General features: G+C 41.1%; 1 protein-coding gene across 1 annotated transcript in view; it reads left to right on the forward strand.

Annotated features, from left to right (window-relative positions):
• The window catches only part of LOC127526026 (uncharacterized), a 94,748-nt gene that overhangs the window by 10,735 nt on the left and 64,515 nt on the right, over nucleotides 1-19,498 (forward strand). The window contains exon 4 of the mRNA XM_051919919.1: nucleotides 13,563-14,051. Coding sequence (XP_051775879.1) covers nucleotides 13,563-14,051 — 489 coding nt within the window. The remainder of the gene's footprint in view (nucleotides 1-13,562; nucleotides 14,052-19,498) is intronic.

Consider the following 19,498-nt stretch of genomic DNA (forward strand, 5'->3'; position numbering starts at 1 on the left):
GCGTATGCACCGAACAGCAGTTCAGAGTACCCACCCTTTTTGGAGTCCCTGGAGGGGGAGCTAGAGGGCATACCTTCTGGGGACTCCCTCGTTCTGCTGGGAGACTTCAATGCTCACGTGGGCAATGACAGTGAGACCTGGAAGGGCGTGATTGGGAGGAATGGCCCCCCTGATCTGAACCCGAGCGGTGTTTTGTTATTGGACTTCTGTGCTCGTCACGGATTGTCCATAACGAACACCATGTTCAAGCATAGGGGTGTTCATATGTGCACTTGGCACCAGGACACCCTAGGCCTCAGTTCGATGATCGACTTTGTGGTCGTGTCGTCGGACTTGCGGCCACATGTCTTGGACACTCGGGTGAAGAGAGGGGCGGAGCTGTCAACTGATCACCACCTGGTAGTGAGTTGGCTTCGATGGTGGGGGAGGATGCCCGTCAGGCGTGGTAGACCCAAACGTGTTGTGAGGGTCTGCTGGGAACGTCTGGCAGAGCCCCCTGTCAGAAGTAGCTTCAACTCCCACCTCCGGCAGAACTTCGACCACATCCCGAGGGAGGTGGGGGACATTGAGTCCGAATGGGCCATGTTCCGTGCCTCTATTGTTGAGGCAGCTGACCGGAGCTGTGGCCGTAAGGTGGTCGGTGCCTGTCGTGGCGGCAATCCCCGAACCCGCTGGTGGACACCGGCGGTGAAGGATGCCGTCAAGCTGAAGAAGGAGCCCTACAGGACCCTTTTGTCCTGTGGGACCCCGGAGGCAGCTGATAGGTACTGGCAGGCCAAGCGGAATGCGGCTTTGGTGGTTGCTGAGGCAAAAACTCGGGCGTGGGAGGAGTTTGGGGAGGCCATGGAGAATGACTTTCGGACGGTTTCGAGCAGATTCTGGTCCACCATCCGGCGTCTCAGGAAGGGGAAGCAGTGCAGTGTCAACACTGTATATGGTGGGGATGGTGCGCTGCTGACCTCGACTCGGGACGTTGTGGGTCGGTGGGGGGAATACTTCGAAGACCTCCTCAATCCCATTAACATGCCTTCCAATGAGGAAGCAGAGCCTGGGGACTCAGAGGTGGGCTCCCCCATCTCTGGGACTGAGGTCACCGAGGTGGTCAAAAAACTCCTTGGTGGCAGGGCCCCGGGGGTGGATGAGATACGCCCGGAGTTCCTCAAGGCTCTGGATGTTGTAGGACTGTCTTGGCTGACACACCTCTGCAACATCGCATGGACATCAGGGACAGTGCCTCTGGATTGGCAGACCGGGGTGGTGGTCCCCCTCTTTAAGAAGGGGGATCGGAGGGTGTGTTCCAACTACAGAGGGATCACACTCCTCAGCCTCCCTGGAAAAGTCTATTCAGGGGTCCTGGAGAGGAGGGTCCGTCGGATAGTCGAGCCTCGGATTCAGGAGGAACAGTGTGGTTTTCGTCCTGGTCGCAGAACAGTGGACCAGCTCTATACCCTTAGCAGGGTCCTGGAGGGTGCATGGGAGTTTGCCCAACCAGTCTACATGTGTTTTGTGGACTTGGAAAAGGCATTCGACCGTGTCCCTCGGGGAATCCTGTGGGGGGTACTCCGAGAGTATGGGGTACCGACCCCCCTGATAAGGGCTGTTCAGTCCCTGTACGATCGGTGCCAGAGCTTGGTCCGCATTGCCGGCAGTAAGTCGAACCCGTTTCCAGTGAGAGTTGGACTCCGCCAGGGCTGCCCTTTGTCACCGATTCTGTTCATAACTTTTATGGACAGAATTTCTAGGCGCAGCCAGGGTGTTGAGGGGGTCCAGTTTGGTGGGCTCAGGATTGGGTCACTGCTTTTTGCAGATGATGTTGTCCTGTTTGCTTCATCAGGCCGTGATCTTCAGCTCTCTCTGGATCGGTTCGCAGCCGAGTGTGAAGCGGCTGGAATGAGAATCAGCACCTCCAAATCCGAGACCATGGTCCTCAGCCGGAAAAGGGTGAAGTGCCCTCTCAGGGTTGGTAGCGAGATCCTGCCCCAAGTGGAGGAGTTCAAGTATCTCGGGGTCTTGTTCACGAGTGAGGGAAGAATGGAGCGTGAGATCGACAGGCGGATCGGTGCGGCATCCGCAGTAATGCGGGCATTGCATCGGTCTGTCGTGGTGAAAAAGGAGCTGAGCCGCAAGGCGAAGCTCTCAATTTACCAGTCGATCTATGTTCCTACCCTCACCTATGGTCATGAGCTATGGGTAGTGACCGAAAGAACGAGATCGCGAATACAAGCGGCTGAAATGAGTTTCCTCCGCAGGGTGTCTGGGCTTTCCCTTAAAGATAGGGTGAGAAGCTCAGTCATCCGGGAGGGGCTCAGAGTAGAGCCGCTGCTCCTCCGCATCGAGAGGAGTCAGATGAGGTGGCTCGGGCATCTGATCAGGATGCCTCCTGGACGCCTCCCTGGTGAGGTGTTCCGGGCACGTCCAACCGGGAGGGGGCCCCGGGGAAGACCCAGGACACGCTGGAGGGACTATGTCTCTCGACTGGCCTGGGAACGCCTTGGGATTCTCCCGGAAGAGCTAGAAGAAGTGGCCGGGGAGAGGGAAGTCTGGGCATCTCTGCTCAAGCTGCTGCCCCCGCGACCCGACCTCGGATAAGCGGGAGACAATGGATGGATGGATGGATGGATGAGTGATTTTCTCAGAGAGAAACTTACACGACCCAGCGAGACGAGTCTTTGTGCCAAGAGATTTATCCACGCCCGGGGCCGGAAGTAAAAGACAAAGAGTAGATGACAAAGTAGAAAGTCGTAAAGAATTGAAAAATGTTGGCGTGAAACACATGCAGAGCAGGTTAGAGATAATGGAAGTACTAAAATTCGAAAGTCTCAAAAAAAGGATAGGAAAGATCACATTAGCGCAAACAAATGTAAATTATTACTTGGTGAAGTAACAGAATAGCAAAAAGAGATTGAATATATTGTTTGGATTTAAACTTCAAGCCATTGACTTGTAGATCGTCTAATTCACGTTGCCATCAGGGGGAAAAAAAAGTAGTGTTTCTTCCCAATGAAGAGGCGTATCCGCAAGAATTAAAAGATCTGTTGCTTGGTGAAAGTGAAATCCTGCGAGAGAAATAATTCTCATTTGTGTGAATGCTATTGTCAGACACATTTCTTGTAGAGAGAAAGAAACAATATTCACTCACGGGCAGTTATACGTTGCATTGTCACAATGTAATTCCAAACTCAGAATCAAAATTCAATGCAATATTGATGAAAGGTAAAAGCAAAAACAGATTGGATATATGGATATGACAGAAGTGTGCCACGCAAGATGCAGATCACACGGCACGGCAGCTGCAGCAGCTGATCGAACAAAGAAGAGGTTAAAAAAAACAACCTGTTTTTGTTTCCCATTGTATCACCGTTTAAGATGGGATTTCGGAGGAGCGACTGCATCTCCTTGGGGTGCGTTTAGCCCCTCTCTTCACAATGCGAGTAGCAGATATGTGAAGTGGCTGATGCATAGCGCAGGCCTTGTTGTGGGCCGAGGGCTGTTGGTGAGTGAAGCGAGCAGGGGGCAAAGCCCCCTAGTATATCTTTGTTATCAGATGAATTCCAGAACTGCCCCAAGTGTTGGGTGAGCTGCAGTTTACTCATTCAATCTGGAATTCAAGTGTTGGGGCAAATGTGATTGCTGCATCCCTGTTAAGTCTGCTGTCTTAACGGGCCTTGTGTGCCATTAAAAGCCTTCTAGATTGTCCACTTTGTCATACCGTTTCCTTAATGACTCAGACTTTTCTGCTTTTATCAGTGTCTATAAACACCATAAAAGCGTGATTCACAATTAAGTTATTTTTTGGAAATTAATTTACAGAAACTTCTTAAAACACTATTAGGAGAGCACCCCAACAAAAATTCAAATTGGGTCAACAAAAACAGAACTTTTAAATTTTAAATCTCTTCACGCCATACAAACGGACATTTTTAAATAAATTAAATACTGTACAGTATAGCACAAAATGAACATAGGAAAAAGAAACTGAACCAAGTAACTAAATTCAATTTTAGTTTTGAGGGGGAAATGCAGAATACAAGACCAGAAAAACTAACAAAGTGGTTAACGACAGGAAATACCTCTGAAGAATCAAACAGGTTGTTAACTTTATCAGTAAGAGAACGCTTCCCAAACCATAGTTCAGTATCTCTGATTAGACTTCGCTAGCCTATTACAAAAATAGAGGAAGCCCTAAAAGAACAATGCTACTTAGATTAAATTTCCTGATGAAAATTAAGCCGAGCTCCTCGAAGGGGAAGTGCCCCCTGTGTTCCCATCACTTAGCACAAAGAAGAAGCCGTTGGCAAACAGGAGGAAAGAAACTGGAAAAACAAAAAAGAAGAAAACTGATGGAAACTAATTTGCCAATTTGAAGTCAATGAGCTGATGAGAACAAACAGTTTAACAAATGGCAAGTTTAAAAAAAAAATAAAAATAATTCAAGCTCTGGCAGAAGCCCTGACAAATGTTTAAAAACACCCTGATGGTGACACACTTCTTGAAATCTCTTTGCTTCAGCAAAGTTAGATATATTCATTTTGATTAAAAATTTGCATTGGATTGATTCAAAAATTTTGACTTTGGTACCAATAGCAGGTTTTACACCTCAGTATTGATACCAACATGACCTGACCCCCTACCCTGGGCTTTCAGCGGTTTCATTCCCCCAGCCCACGCTCATGAGTGTTGCCCTGCTCTGCCGCACTCCAAACCCCTTGAAGACTCTGCCACATTAATACCAATATTTGAATTTGACAAATTGTCTCCCTTAGTGATTCGAACAAGATAAAATCTGTATGTTACATCAAAGAACTTTTTGTCCTCTATGGAGGTGGGATAGCACTAATAAATAAGTGACTGCGAGCTGCTTGTAAAACAACATCACTTTAGCTTAATACTGGTATTTTAACGTTTTACAAATTAAGTTTAACTTTTCCAGTACCACAATGCTAAGATCACTAGTAAAGTGGACTCTTAATAATAAACAGTGAAGAAAGCGGAGAAAAAAAAAACATAGATTTTATTAGGAAAAGTTCCACTGCTCATGTAAAAAGTATTTAAGAACTGAGGTTAATTTTTTTGATTAGGCCCAGGCTGCAATTAAACGTAAGCAATAAACAGTTTTGTTGAAATTAAAGTTTTTTGCTTTGCATGAACGTTTTATATAGGATCTTTTAGTATGTTCTGAGTTTTGTGATATCAGCTGTGTGATTTGCTTTGCAATTTTGAAGTTTCAAGCCTTATGTTACTTTTTTTAAATTTTTTTAAATTTTATTGTTTTTGTCCCCATTTTGTTTTACCCTGCATGCCACCATTTTGTTCTTCCAATGCCTGATAATTTTAATGGTCACACCACATGATGTCACCAATGCAGTGCTTTACAATCTGGCTTCTAAATGGTGTCCGAGATTGTGGATTCTCACTTTTTTTGTTTCTGCTTTGTGGTTTATTTCGGAGTTGTAATCCACAATACACACTGCATTGAACCCTATTGTGTACGGGACGGTGTAGCTGCAGCCCAGTCAGAGTACCCATGCTAACCCCTGTGCATCGTCAAAAATGTCTACAAAGTGCACATGAGCATCAGAACTGGATCTTGGATCAATGGGATAAAGTTGCCTGGTCTGATGAGTTTTTTGTTGCGTCATAGGAATGGCTGGGTACATGTGCCTTGTTTATCTGGGGAAGATATGGCACCAGGATGCATTGTGGGAAGAAGACAAGCCAGTGAAGGTTTGAGCAACGTTCTACTGAGAAATCCTGGTCCAGACATTCACGTACTTAAACATCATTGCAGACCAGGTACACCCCTTGTTGACAATGATATATCCCCAATGGAAGTAGCATCTTTCAGCAGCATAATGCACCCTGACTAACTGTACAAATTGTTTGGAAATGGTTTGTGGAACATGATAGAGTTCAGTTTTGCCCTATTCTCTAAATTCCCCATGTTTTCAATCCAATTGAGCTTCTATGGGAGGTGTTGTCACAACAAGTTGACAGCTCCAGCTCGCGACATACAAGAGTTACAAGATCATGTGCTATCATCCTGCTGCCAGATACTTTCAGAGGTCTAGTAGAGTCCATGCCACGGTGGGCCGGAGTTGTTTTGGCGGCAAATGAAAAGATAAAAGCATATTGGGCAGGTGGTCATAATGTTTTGGATTGTCAGTGTATACCCCTGCCTTAAAGTCTAGAGAGGAAGAGGCAGGTGGGTCATGGTCAGAAATAACAGCTGCTGCCTGAAGGTGTGTACATCAACCCCAGTGTTAAAAAAAAAAAAAAAAAAAAAAAAAAAAAAATGTGCAACCATTTTGAGGACTTCGCAGAAAATTACATTTATTCTGGCTTCTCTAGGGTGGCAGACAAAGTCCCTGTGGATCATTTCTAACCGTATATTGGAAAGACGGAATTAATGATAGTATGGTACTCCAGTATTGCGGGGTATTGAGATGCACAGGTTTTCTATAGCTGCAGATTGGCATTTGTAGTATAATACCTCCTTGGGCAGTGGTATAGGCTCCTGTCCAGAGCTGGGATGTTCTGTTTGGCATTGTTGGAGTAAATGACATCTGCAAGGGCACAAGTTGTACAAAACAAAGATAGGTGCTAAGCTAGCAGAACAAGCAAGTGCCCTCCATAATGTTTGGGAAACACAGATTTTTCCTTCATTTATAATAATAATAATTCATTACATTTACCCCTCAACTCCATGGATTAAACAATTGAAATGTGATAAAAGTTCACTTTGCACGCTTTAAAGGGTATTTGCATACATTTCGGTCACAGCATGTTGAAATTAACAATAATTTATATGCATGGCATTTCAGGGCACCATAATGTTCGACATTGACACTGTACTTGTCACACATACTTCATCAATAGCACTCTTATTTAAAAGAAATATTTGTAATTCTTGTAGTATCCACACACTCGCCTCATAATTCAGTGTTTTCTCCGCTATTAAAATCATTCGGCGAGCCAACCAGTAATGTCCGTCATCCACCCAGTGTCCATATGCGCCATCTCTGTGTTTATGGGGATGCATTTAACTGTTTTAGGGTCCATTGGCAGAGAGCGATAATCAGCTGTAAATGTTGACAAAACTCGCTGTTACAGTAAAGAGAAACTCTGTTTGCTTGGAGGAATGCTAGAATTGTTGGCTTGACATTGAATCCTTGCACGTGCCGAGTGGCAATGAGCAAATAACGGCAAAAATGGGATTGACGTCTGGCAAGAGAGCAAAGCAAATGTGCAAATCAAAATACTCAGTTGGTGACAGTTTGCATATATTATTATTTTGAATTGGACCCTGACTTGTCGGACTCCAATTTCAGTGCAAGTGATCAGGAGATCGAGATCTAAAACGAAAGTGAGGTACCAGCATAAGCTGATCAGTCCCCAGCTGATCATGGTGCCACATAAGCTTGTGTAGCTATTGCACCTGTGGCAACATTTGCCTGGGAAGGCAGCCACTTATGATGACAAGGAACAAACCAGATTCCACCGCACTGCGACCACCACCAATCCTACCCCTGTACGACCGCTGGCGCCAGAGACGGCGAATACTTGGCAAGAGTGGCCACAGAACCAGCAACAGACATTTTATTTTGATTTGATTTATGTGTGAAACCATTGCTTTTTCAGAAAACAGCCCGGCAGCTGCTCACCACCCCTGCCCAAACCCTCGCCACCAGAGACCACTGACACGTGGTGCACTCCATGTAGCAATGGATGTTTTATGTTCATTTTTGTGAGAAACTATTGCTTTGTGTGTTTTTCAGAATGAGTTTTTGGAAAAATATTCAGCCCTGGGAAAAGGAGGAAAACAAAATCCGCCTTAAAAGAGTTAGACTCTGTGGCATCCAGTCTTGAGGTGAATTAATGTATTAAATCACCATGAACCTTTGAAGGGAATTCAGTTTTTACCAAAGCAAATGACATTTTTCAGTAGATACAATAATGTTGCACTTTTGTACAATATACTATATCTATACTAATTGATAAAAGGAAAAGCCCTCACTGACTGACTGACTCACTCACTCATCACTAATTCTCCAACTTCCTGTGTAGGTAGAAGGCTGAAATTTGGCAGGCTCATTCCTTACAGCTTACTTACAAAAGTTAGGCAGGTTTCATTTCGAAATTCTACGCATAATGGTCGTAACTGGAACCTGTTTTTTGTCCATATACTCTAATGGAGGAGGCGGAGTCACGTATCGCGTCATCACGCCTCCTACGTAATCACGTGAACTAAAAACAAGGAAGAGATTTACAGCACGAGCCAAACGCGGGAACGAAGGTAAATGACGTTAATTTTTGAGTGTCTTTTAATACTGTGTAAGCATACATATTAACACATGTGCAATTAAACATGTGCATTTACGGGGTGATTTCTCAGGCTTAAAAGCTCGCCTTTTATTAAAAAGATAAATGCAAACTGTTTTCATTCTGAAGGGCACAAACCACGTTGGATTTCAGCCGTTAAACAAGCAAAAATGTCGGTACACCAGATAAATAAGCGCAACATATTATCAGTTGTATTGTATGCTTACAATACATATAGAAATGTGTTAATCGTTAACTAATATTATGGGATGGTGTTTTTCGACTCGCGCCTTGATTTAAACGATTGCATGTCTTGGTGGGTTTGCGTAGCTTATTGTCAATATCTTTACACCTCTTTTTAAGACTTAATTTAAAAAGGTTTTCTTCTTAATTTAAAATTTAAAAGCAATACTTCATCGCTGCGAATCCCCTCTAGCTCTGACGTCCGAGTTCGATTACCGTAAGCGAGTGCAGTGAGTGTGTACGCCTGATGAGCCAAGAATAAGGGGGAAACACGTGTCGTGTACTCTTTACGTTATTTGACAGTAAACTATTTTCAACCATTCTATGATCTGCTTCTCACAACTGAGGGCACCGTGGCGGATGTTAGCAGATTGCTGACCAACCACAAAGCGTTACCTGGTAGGTAACCACCCATACAATCAGATTGTGACACAGACTACGAATGCCGTGAATATATAGATATATAGATATATAGATATATATATATATATATATATATATTTGCAAACTGTTTCTTCTTCATTGACATTTTCTCTTGGAGAGCTTTTTTCATTTCATTGAAAATTAAAGCAGCAGCTGCCAAATTATGTAGCTTTCTTATTAATTTTTCAACATTGTGTAAAATAACTTTATAAAGTAACATAAAAGGTTTAAATACTGGTTATCCTTTTACACTAAAATATTACTAAAGAGATACAAAAAATGTAAAATGCATATGTTCTTTTTCTTTAAAGAGATTAAATATTACTGAAGAAAGAAAAAAAAAAAAAACTAAAACAGCCAAATGGGGCTATGCATACAAACTTAAAAGGTTTAAATAAAACAGAAATATACACTTTTATTTTTACTTGCTTAACTTGTGGGGGGTGTATCCTGTAGCAAAGCCCTAACTTTTTTCGTGAAAGCCCGTTTCAGTCAATAAGTCTTAAAAACAGGTGTAAAGATATTGACAATAAGCTACGCAAACCCACCAAGACATGGAATCGTTTAAATCAAGTATCATTACATCTTCCTTTCTTAAAGAGAAGTAAGGCAGTACTTATAAGCTTACATCTATCTATCTATCTATCTATCTATCTATCTATCTATCTATCTATCTATCTATCTATCTATCTATCTCTCTCTCTCTCTCTCTCTCTCTCTCTCTCTCTCTCTCTCTCTCTCTCTCTCTCTCTCTCTCTCTCTCTCTCTATCTCTCTCTATCACTGCTTTTAAATTTTGATGAAGAAGAAATGCTTTTTAAATTGAGGGAAAATATCCCAATAGCAATTTGTTAAGGATCTGTTTTTTTGTGAAGCAGCCTTAACATAGCGCTTCCGCTGTTTTATAAACGAACGCCATATAAGGTCTTCCTTTTTCCTTGCTTCGCCAAGGAAAGAGCCTTTTTATTAAATCCAAGGGTTCTTCGCTTTTTTTTTTGTTTGTTTATTACGATTGTTATAGTTCTGTTTGTATATGACGTTGTCAGTTCAGCACTCAGGTTGTAATATGACCAAGCCGTGCAAGCTTACTGTTAAGAATGCAACATATAGTTGTACATGAGAAAAGCAATCTTGCCTGAAATCAATGGCAACCTTTTGTAGGTCTATGAACTTAATTTAAAGTTTAGGTTTACACGGTGCTTTCTTTCCGAAGTACCTGCACTCATGAATATGTCTGTATGCGTCAGTCGCTCAAATCCCCGCGCTTCGCACCGGCGAAGTACTGCTTTTAAATTTTTATTAAGAAGAAAAGAAAACCTTTTAAAATTGAGGGAAAATATACCAATAACAGTTTGTTAAGGATCTGTTTTTTTGTGAAGCTGCGTTCACTCGAGTGATTACTTCGAGCTGACTTGCTGGCTAACCATAAGCGTTACCTGGTAGGTAACCACCCATACAATCAGATTGTGAATCAGACTACCAATGCCGTGAATGTAATTACCCCGATCTACATGCTGTCAAATAAACGAACCACACGCCGTGGCGCAATTTTACGGGCTTCGCCTCTAGCGCTGACGTCCGAGGTTCGATTCCCGTATTGGAGTGAAGTGAGTGGGTGGTTACCTACCAGGTAACGCTTATGGTTGGCCAGCAAGTCAGGTAACATCAGTCACGGTGCCTTCAGTTGTGAGAAGCAGATCATAGAATGGATGAAAATAGTTTACTGTCAAATAATGCAAAGAGTACGCGACACCTGTTTCCCCCTTATTCTTGGCTCATCAGGCGTACACACTCACTGCACTCGCTTACGGTAATCGAACGTCGGACGTCAGCGCTAGAGGGGCTTCGCAGCGGAGAAGTATTGCTTTTAAATTTTAATTAAGAAGAAAAGAAAACCTTTTTAAATTAAGTCTTAAAAAGAGGTGTAAAGATATTGACAATAAGCTACGCAAACCCACCAAGACATGCAATCATTTAAATCAAGGCGCAAGTCGAAAAACACCATCCCATAATATTAGTTAACGATTACCACATTTGTATATGTATTGTAAGCATACAATACAACTGATAATATGTTGCGCTTATTTATCTGGTGTATTGACATTTTTGCGCGTTTAACGGCTGAAATCTAACGTGGTTTGTGCCCTTCAGAATGAAAAGAGTTTGCATTTACCTTTTTAATAAAAGGCGTGCTTTTAAGCCTGAGAAATCACCCCGTAAATGCACACGTTTAATTGCACATGTGTTAATATGTATGCTTACACAGTATTAAAAGACAGTCAACAATTAATGTCATTTACCTTCGTTCCCGCGTTTGACTTGTGCTGTAAATCTCTTCCTCGTTTTCAGTTCACGTGATTACGTAGGAGGCGTAATACGTGATGACGCGATACGTGACTCCGCCTCCTCCATTAGAGTATATGGACAAAAAACAGGTTCCAGTTATGACCATTACACGTAGAATTTCGAAATGAAACCTGCCTAACTTTTGTAAGTAAGCTGTAAGGAATGAGCCTGCCAAATTTCAGACTTCTACCTACACGGGAAGTTGGAGAATTAGTGATGAGTGAGTCAGTCAGTGAGTCAGTGAGGGCTTTGCCTTTTATTAATATATATATATATATATATATATATAAATATATATATATACACATATACTAATTTACAAATCTACACACACACACATTATATTATATATGTTTACATGACCTCTTTAACACACTACTTCTCCGCTGCGAAGCGCGGGTATTTTGCTAGTAAACAATAAATCAAACAATTACAAATCTTAACAAAATGCACAGATACAGTTTTGTGTTGTTTATATATGTAAAGTACAGCAGATCATCTTGTTTTAATTTGGATCATTATTTGTAAGCACAATGCAGTTGAGCTCTCTGTGGTGTTAAGTCTTTACATTCACACAATACTCAGATTTATTTATATATTTTTTTTAACATTCTTTTTAATGGTTAACTGCAACAAATGACCCTTATCTTGTACCACTCACGGAACATGACTTAGAGTCATTGTGAAAACTCTCACTGTGATTGACTTGAGGTGTCAGCTCCAGCGACTGAGTGGTGTCAATTTTGGAAATATCAGTCTTTTAATATGACATTTCTTTCATGTAAAAACTAAGGTGCTCTGCCCCCTGCTCGCTTCGCTTGCCAACCCCAGAGCGGGTACTACGCTTGCGTATGGGGAAGCGGATGTACAATTTAAACAGATTATTGTCATGGGAATTGTTACATATGCATAACAGAACTATTTTATATTACAGCAAGTAATTAACCATAGTAAAAAATAGTAAAACAATAAATTGAAAGAAAATTGTTTCATGTTGTGTTATAGAGGTATTCATTGCATTATACGTTTTCGTTCTGTTTGGCTTTGAAATTAACCCACAAATACTTTTTAAACTTACTGTTTTTACTGAAGTTTTACAGTAAAAGTGTATTTGGAATGAACTTTTCATCAATATTGCATTGAATTTTTATTCCGTGTTTGGAGTTGCATCGTGACAACACAACGTAGTACTGCCCACGTTACCTTTCTTGTCGACTGTTACAATTCTAACGTAAAATTTTTTGACCAATTTTGAATACAACTAATCTTATCCTATAGCATAGTCCATCACTCAGACATAAATTACGCAATAACATTACGATATATCCTTCTTTCAACAGTAATTCAGCTGGTGAAAGACCGGACGGTGTTAACGGTTGTAGATATTCTATGGGGTATTGTAAGTTGATGTTTTCCTCTTCCGCACCATCATCACCAGCTGTTTCTGCATAGTCTATTGATATACATTTAACCAATTTGCCATGTAACCGATTGACAATTTTCGCGTTAATTTGATTTCATCATTTCTCTGTGCTAGGATTACCCATGTACTCATTTCTTCTGTTGATAACCCTTTGGGATAAAATTCTTCAATTAGATTTGGACATAATAAGTCTTCTTTTATTGGGAACTTAAAGTGAAGAAAACGTAAACATTTATAACAGCTGAGAAGCACAGGAACGGTGTCTGACAAAAACATTTACACCAATGAGAGGTGAGAGGACCGTGGGTGTGGGCCATTAAGCGGAAATGGTCAAGAGGAGGGCGGGACCCCCCTCTACCAAATTGAATAAATCTCTTGGCAATAGTCTCATCTCAAGATTTTCCTTTATAATAGAGAGACATATTGCGAGTTGTTTTGGGACAAAGATCTGACACTGCTTTTAGGGAATAGCATGATTTCCCCCACCTTGCCCCCAACGTAAACACATTGCCGCTGTTCTCACTCTCTTTCAATAATATAACTTAAAATCCAATGCAAACAACAGAACTCTGACCTACTGCTTAATCGAGCTTGAAAAAGTGATCTGATTTTAAAAATTGTATGCCTTTTGTGTAATTTAAAAATGTGTATGTCTTGCCTTTTGCATTTTTTTTTACTGTAATTCAAAAAAGTATATATTTATATAGCATCTTTCCCATGTATTCCTTTTGGTTTTAAAATTTAAGCAGTAGCCAATGCCATCCACTAATAATTTTCTTGTGGAAACACTGCAATTCTTTTTATTTCAGTTACTGTCCAAGGCAGATGTGTCACATAAGAAGGACCCTCCTATTGAGAAGAAGAGAGGCAGGACCCCAGTACATCAAACTGAAGACATTCATCCAGAAACAGTTAAACGTGAATGGAAGCCTTCGTTTAGGAGGAGATTGGCCACAGAGTCATGCTTATTTCAGACACCCATAGTCACCACAGGATGGAGTCTCAGGTCTCGGTTATCCACCCATACGGCAAATGCTTGTCAGAATGGCTCTACTTTAGGACATAAGAATGTCCTATCTAATCCTGAATCAAAGAAAATGAATAGGGCAGAGAAATCCCGGCCATCAGTGATAAAGAGCACCATTACAAAGGATGTACCTTCATCCACGAGTAAGACCAGCTTTACTGAGATAACCCAATCACACTTAAGTAATGGCAAGGAGTGCCAGGCGTGTCCCAGTCCAGACTACTTGTGCCCATTAAATGGAAAGAGCTCTGTAGAAGGTCTGACAACTCAGGTAAGCTAGAAATTGCCAAATATGTAACGCGTATTGGATTTTAAGATTACAAAATGCTAGTAAACCATGTAATGGGTGTGCAGGCCAGGAATGTTTCAGTGGAGGCGTCTGATTACAGGAGGTCTGCTCCAAGTCGGCAGGCTGTTCCAAGAGAGTATGGATCCCACTGTCCATTTACATTGCTGGTTTCATACATGTCTCGTCTCTAGCAGTGTATATAACTGCAGTCCTTTACATTGCGGGTAGTGAGCCTGTGTATGGGGTGCTCCTTCAGGTTAAACATAATTTAGGCTACATCGATTGTCCTGCCACCAGAAACCTGCCAAGGTAAATATAAAAAAAGAAAAAAAAAAACCCTATGTTAAAGTCCATCATTTATTTTCTGAAGCTGCCTACTGCACCGCATGGAGCGTTCAAAACTATTCCGGAAAAAAGTGGAAACCAATGTGGATGAGCAAATACAGTTAAACTCAGTTCATTTATATACAGTATACTTACATTTGCAAGCCCAGACCACATTTACATGTACATAAGGGATGATTGAATGGTTTTATGTGTATGCCTGTATTAGGATTCTTTGTGTTTGAGTGCTTTTTCCTTCTTAAGTGTATTAACCTCACGCATGCTTGTAATAGCACTCCAAAACTTTCTCAAATACAGGCAGCAGCAACATTTTTTTTTTTTTTTTCAACTTCAAAGCAAAAACTGTAGATTTTTCTACTCCTTTTTGTCATTTAAAAATTTCCTGACAATTTTTTGTGATGTTAAGGAATGCCAAAAAAAAATTGAGCCCATCATTGTAAAATGGGGTATAAACTATTGGGCGTGACGAGACAGAGACTTAAAGAAATACTTCATCCAAAAATAATTTTTGATCACTTACTTACCTCTTGGTGTTTTGTAATATTGGATCTGAAGAACCAAGATACGAGACTACCTACTATAAAAGCAATGTCCCAAATACATGCATTTTTGCTAAAATATTTTTAAACTGATCACTTTCTGAGAAATCCCCATGTGAGCTGCTGGAAAGCATGTTCAAGTGGGTTTAAGCTTTTGAATTGAAGACCCACCTCTCCTTGAATTTATTGGTTGGTAAGCCACAGTGCCATATATCTGAGTTTTTTCCACGGCAGTCTGTGGAGCGGCTCCATTGAATTAACCTTCTACTTGTGGAAGCACCTTGAAAATGCAAAAATACAAGGCATAATTCCACCTGATGTTTTCACTTTTCTTTTAATCTTTAATCATTCTCCCCACTCAAAGCACAAACTGCCATACTGATGAGACATTGCAGCCAAGAAATGGGCTATTACAGGGCAGGATTCCTTACCAATGAAAGAAGAGGTAGGCAGGTCTTCAGTTCTGAAGATTGCCCCCAATAAGGCACTCAGACTTCAAAACAGACAGCAGAATTAAGCTTTATTGTATGGTGTGCATACAGACTCATCTCAGATGTAACAATGAGCCCCCAGCAATAGGCACCTTTTTCTCTTATTACAATTCTTACAGTAGTTTTTTTTTACATTTTTTTTTTTTTTTTTTTAACTAGACTAGGGGGCTCCACCCCCTGCTCGCTTCGCTCACCCACCCCCGGGTTTGCTTCTCCTGGAAACAGTAGAACCTCTGGTCACGAACGTTTCCGAACACGTACAAATCGGTTTACGATCTAAAAGTTTGCCAAAATTTTGCATCTGTTCACCACCACACGCTCTGGTGGTGAACAAAAACACTGGCGGCCAGTTTCCCTACGCGCCAATGATTTCCCATTCTCCATTTCCCATTTTCTTTTGTTTGCGTATACAGGGCCTAACAAAGCAGCTGATGTTGCAAAAGGAGTTACAATGTTAAACAAGCAGAGGCCTCAAGTGCTGGAATAAGTGGAAGAACTGTTGCTAGTGTGGTTGAACAAGAAGCAACTTACAGGGGATAGCGTAAGTGAGGCGATCATATGCGAGAAAGCCAGGAAGATTCATGGCGATTTGCTGAAAAAAAATCCTTGTTTGGGTGGCGAAGGTGAGGAATTTAAAGCCAGCAGAGGATGGTTTGAAAAGTTTTGCAAGAGAAGTGGCATTTAATTTTTTTTCCCTGTGCTTAAAACTCATTAAAAAAAAAAAAAAAAAAAAAAAAAAAAAAGTGTTTATTGTGAGTGGTTCGTAAAGGTCTAGCGTAAACTCTTACAATGTTAGTTTTCTCTGTTGTTGAAGGTTTTCTCAGTGTTATTCAATGTTTTACATTTAGTTTACTATTACACTGTGCATTCTATGGTGAAATTAACTATTTTTTGTGCTTAAAAAAATATATTTACATACAGTCTGGAACAGATTCATTGTATTTACATGCAATCTTATGGGGAAATTACATTTCTTTCTCTCTAATAAATAACTTTTTTGAATGTTTGTCCATGCTCTTTCTTCTTCGCTTTGTTGTTGACGTGTCATCAAGAACGTATAAAATTATTGTCCTGATAAAATTTGTAAGAGTTGAGAGAGCAGGAAGTGTTTCTGTGAAAAGCATTCACACGAGGTTAGATGACTGTGGTCTTGTTTGAAAATAGATGCAAGTATGGCATGATTTGAAAGAATTTCATGTTAAAAGACTCCATCTCACGGGACTTCATTCCACGTCATTTTTGGAATCTCTTAATTCTTACTGGCAACATGAATTAAACGATCTACAAGTCTCCGACTTAAAGTTTAAATCCGAACAATATATTCGATCTCTTTTCACTGTTCCGTTATTTCACCGAGTAATAATTTCCATTTGTTTGCGCTAATGTGATTCTTCCTATCCTTTTTTTGAGACTTTCGAATTTTAGTACTTCCATTATCTCAAACCTGCTCTGCATGTGTTTCACGCCAACATTTTTTAATTCTTTATGACGTTCTACTTTGTCATCTACTCCTTGTCCTTTATTTCCAGCCTGGGCGTGGTTAAATCTCTTTCTCGCAGGACATAGTTAGGTCCATAAATATTTGGACAGAGACAACTTTTTTTCTAATTTTGGTTCTGTACATTACCACAATGAATGTTAAATGAAACAACTCGGATGCAGTTGAAGTGCAGACTTTCAGCTTTAATTCAGTGGGGTGAACAAAATGATTGCATAAAAATGTGAGTCAACTAAAGCATTTTTTTAACACAATCCCTTCATTTCAGGGGCTCAAAAGCAATTGGACAAATTAAATAACTGAAAATAAAATGTTCATTTCTAATACTTGGTTGAAAACCCTTTGCTGGCAATGACAGCCTGAAGTCTTGAACTCATGGACATCACCAGATGCTGGGTTTCTCCTTTTTAATGCTCTGCCAGGCCTTTACTACAGCAGCTTTCAGTTGCTGTTTGTTTGTGGGCCTTTCTGTCTGAAGTTTAGTCTTCAACAAGTGAAATGCATGCTCAATTGGGTTAAGATCAGGTGACTGACTTGGCCATTCAAGAATTTTCCACTTCTTTGCTTTAATAAACTCCTAGGTTGCTTTGGCTGTATGTTTTGGGTCATTGTCCATCTGTGTCATGAAACGCCGCCCAATCAATTTGACTGCATTTATCTGGATTTGAGCAGACAGTATGTCTCTGAACACCTCAGAATTCATTTGGCTGCTTCTGTCCTGTGTCACATCATCAATAAACACTAGTGTCCCAGTGCCACTGGCAGCCATGCACGCCCAAGCCATCACACTGCCTCCACTGTGTTTTACAGATGATGTGGTATGCTTTGGGTAATGAGCTGTTCCACACCTTCTCCATACTTTTTTCTTGCCATCATTCTGGTAGAGGTTGATCTTGGGTTCATCTGTCCAAACAATGGTTTTCCAGAACTGTGCTGGCTTTTTTAGATGTTCTTTAGCAAAGTCCAATCTAGCCTTTCTATTCTTGAGGCTTATGAGTGGCTTGCACCTTGCAGTGCACCCTCCGTATTTACTTTCATGCAGTCTTCTCTTTATGGTAGACTTGGATATCGATACGCCTACCCCATGGAGAGTGTTGTTCACTTGGTTGGCTGTTGTGAAGGGGTTTCTCTTCACCATGGAAATGATTCTGCGATCATCCACCACTGTTGTCTTCCATGGACGTCCAGGTCTTTTTGCGTTGCTGAGTTCACCAGTGCTTGCTTTCTTTCTCAGGATGTACCAAACTGTAGATTTTGCCACTCATAATATAATAGCAATTTCTTGGATGGGTTTTTTCTGTTTTCGCAGCTTAAGGATGGCTTCTTTCACCTGCATGGAGAGCTCTTTTGACTGCATGTTGTCTGTTCACAGCAAAATCTTCCACATGCAAGCACCACACCTCAAATCAACTCCAGGCCTTTTAACTACTTAATTGATCATGACATAACGACAGACTTGCCCACACCTGCCCATGAAATAGCCTTTGAGTCAATTGTCCAATTACTTTTGAGCCCCTGAAATTTTCATGTTTTGTGATGTTGTTCAACAGCAGAAGCATCCATTGAAGCCAGTTGTATCAGGAATCTAGATATCTTTGTTCTCCATGAAAGCATACAATTAAGTTTTTTTTGTCCATTACTATAAACAACATAGGGTAAGTAGGTGACAAAAAAGGTCATTTTTGGGTGGAGTATTCCTTTAATAACCTTTTCATCTCCTGAAGATGGATTACAAATTGTATTAGCAATAAACTAAGCGAACAAGAGAATTACAAAATGTTGTAGTTTTACCAGGTCATTCTCTATCTAATAAATTATACAACCCATAAAAAAAACCTGATAATCATGGAATTGCAAATGTTGTTAACCTAATTGAGGAGGAGCAAAAAGTTTCAGACCTTATTATAACCTAGAGAATTATTTTTGTTTTTGCCTGGAAGTGAATGAAAATTACATAAAGGCTGAAAGAGAAAGTTTGTGATGTGCATTAAACTTTATTCAACACGCTCAGTTTTACCCCCAACAGGTGCTTGGAGTGGGCTGGTGTGCCCCAGTACTCCATACCTGCATTTCCCAGTTCTCGTCTTATGAGTACCGGTAGTTAATGTGAGTGTAACAGTGCAAACTGTCAGTTCTAAGACCACCATTAACGACGTTACTTATAACCACAATACAGTAATCCCTCCTCCATCACGGGGGTTGCGTTCCAGAGCCACCCGCGAAATAAGAAAATCCGCGAAGTAGAAACCATATGTTTATATGGTTATTTTATATTGTCATGCTTGGGTCACAGATTTGCGCAGAAACACAGGAGGTTGTAGAGAGACAGGGACGTTATTCAAACACTGCAAACAAACATTTGTCTCTTTTTCAAAAGTTTAAACTGTGCTCCATGACAAGACAGAGATGACAGTTCCGTCTCACAATTAAAAGAATGCAAACATATCTTCCTCTTCAAAGGAGCAAACAAATCAATAGGGCTGTTTGGTTTTTAAGTATGCGAAGCACCGCGGCACAAAGCTGTTGAAGGCAGCAGCTCACACCCCCTCCGTCAGG

Source organism: Erpetoichthys calabaricus, chromosome 16 (genome assembly GCF_900747795.2).
Source record: "Erpetoichthys calabaricus chromosome 16, fErpCal1.3, whole genome shotgun sequence".
Lineage (NCBI taxonomy): Eukaryota > Metazoa > Chordata > Cladistia > Polypteriformes > Polypteridae > Erpetoichthys > Erpetoichthys calabaricus.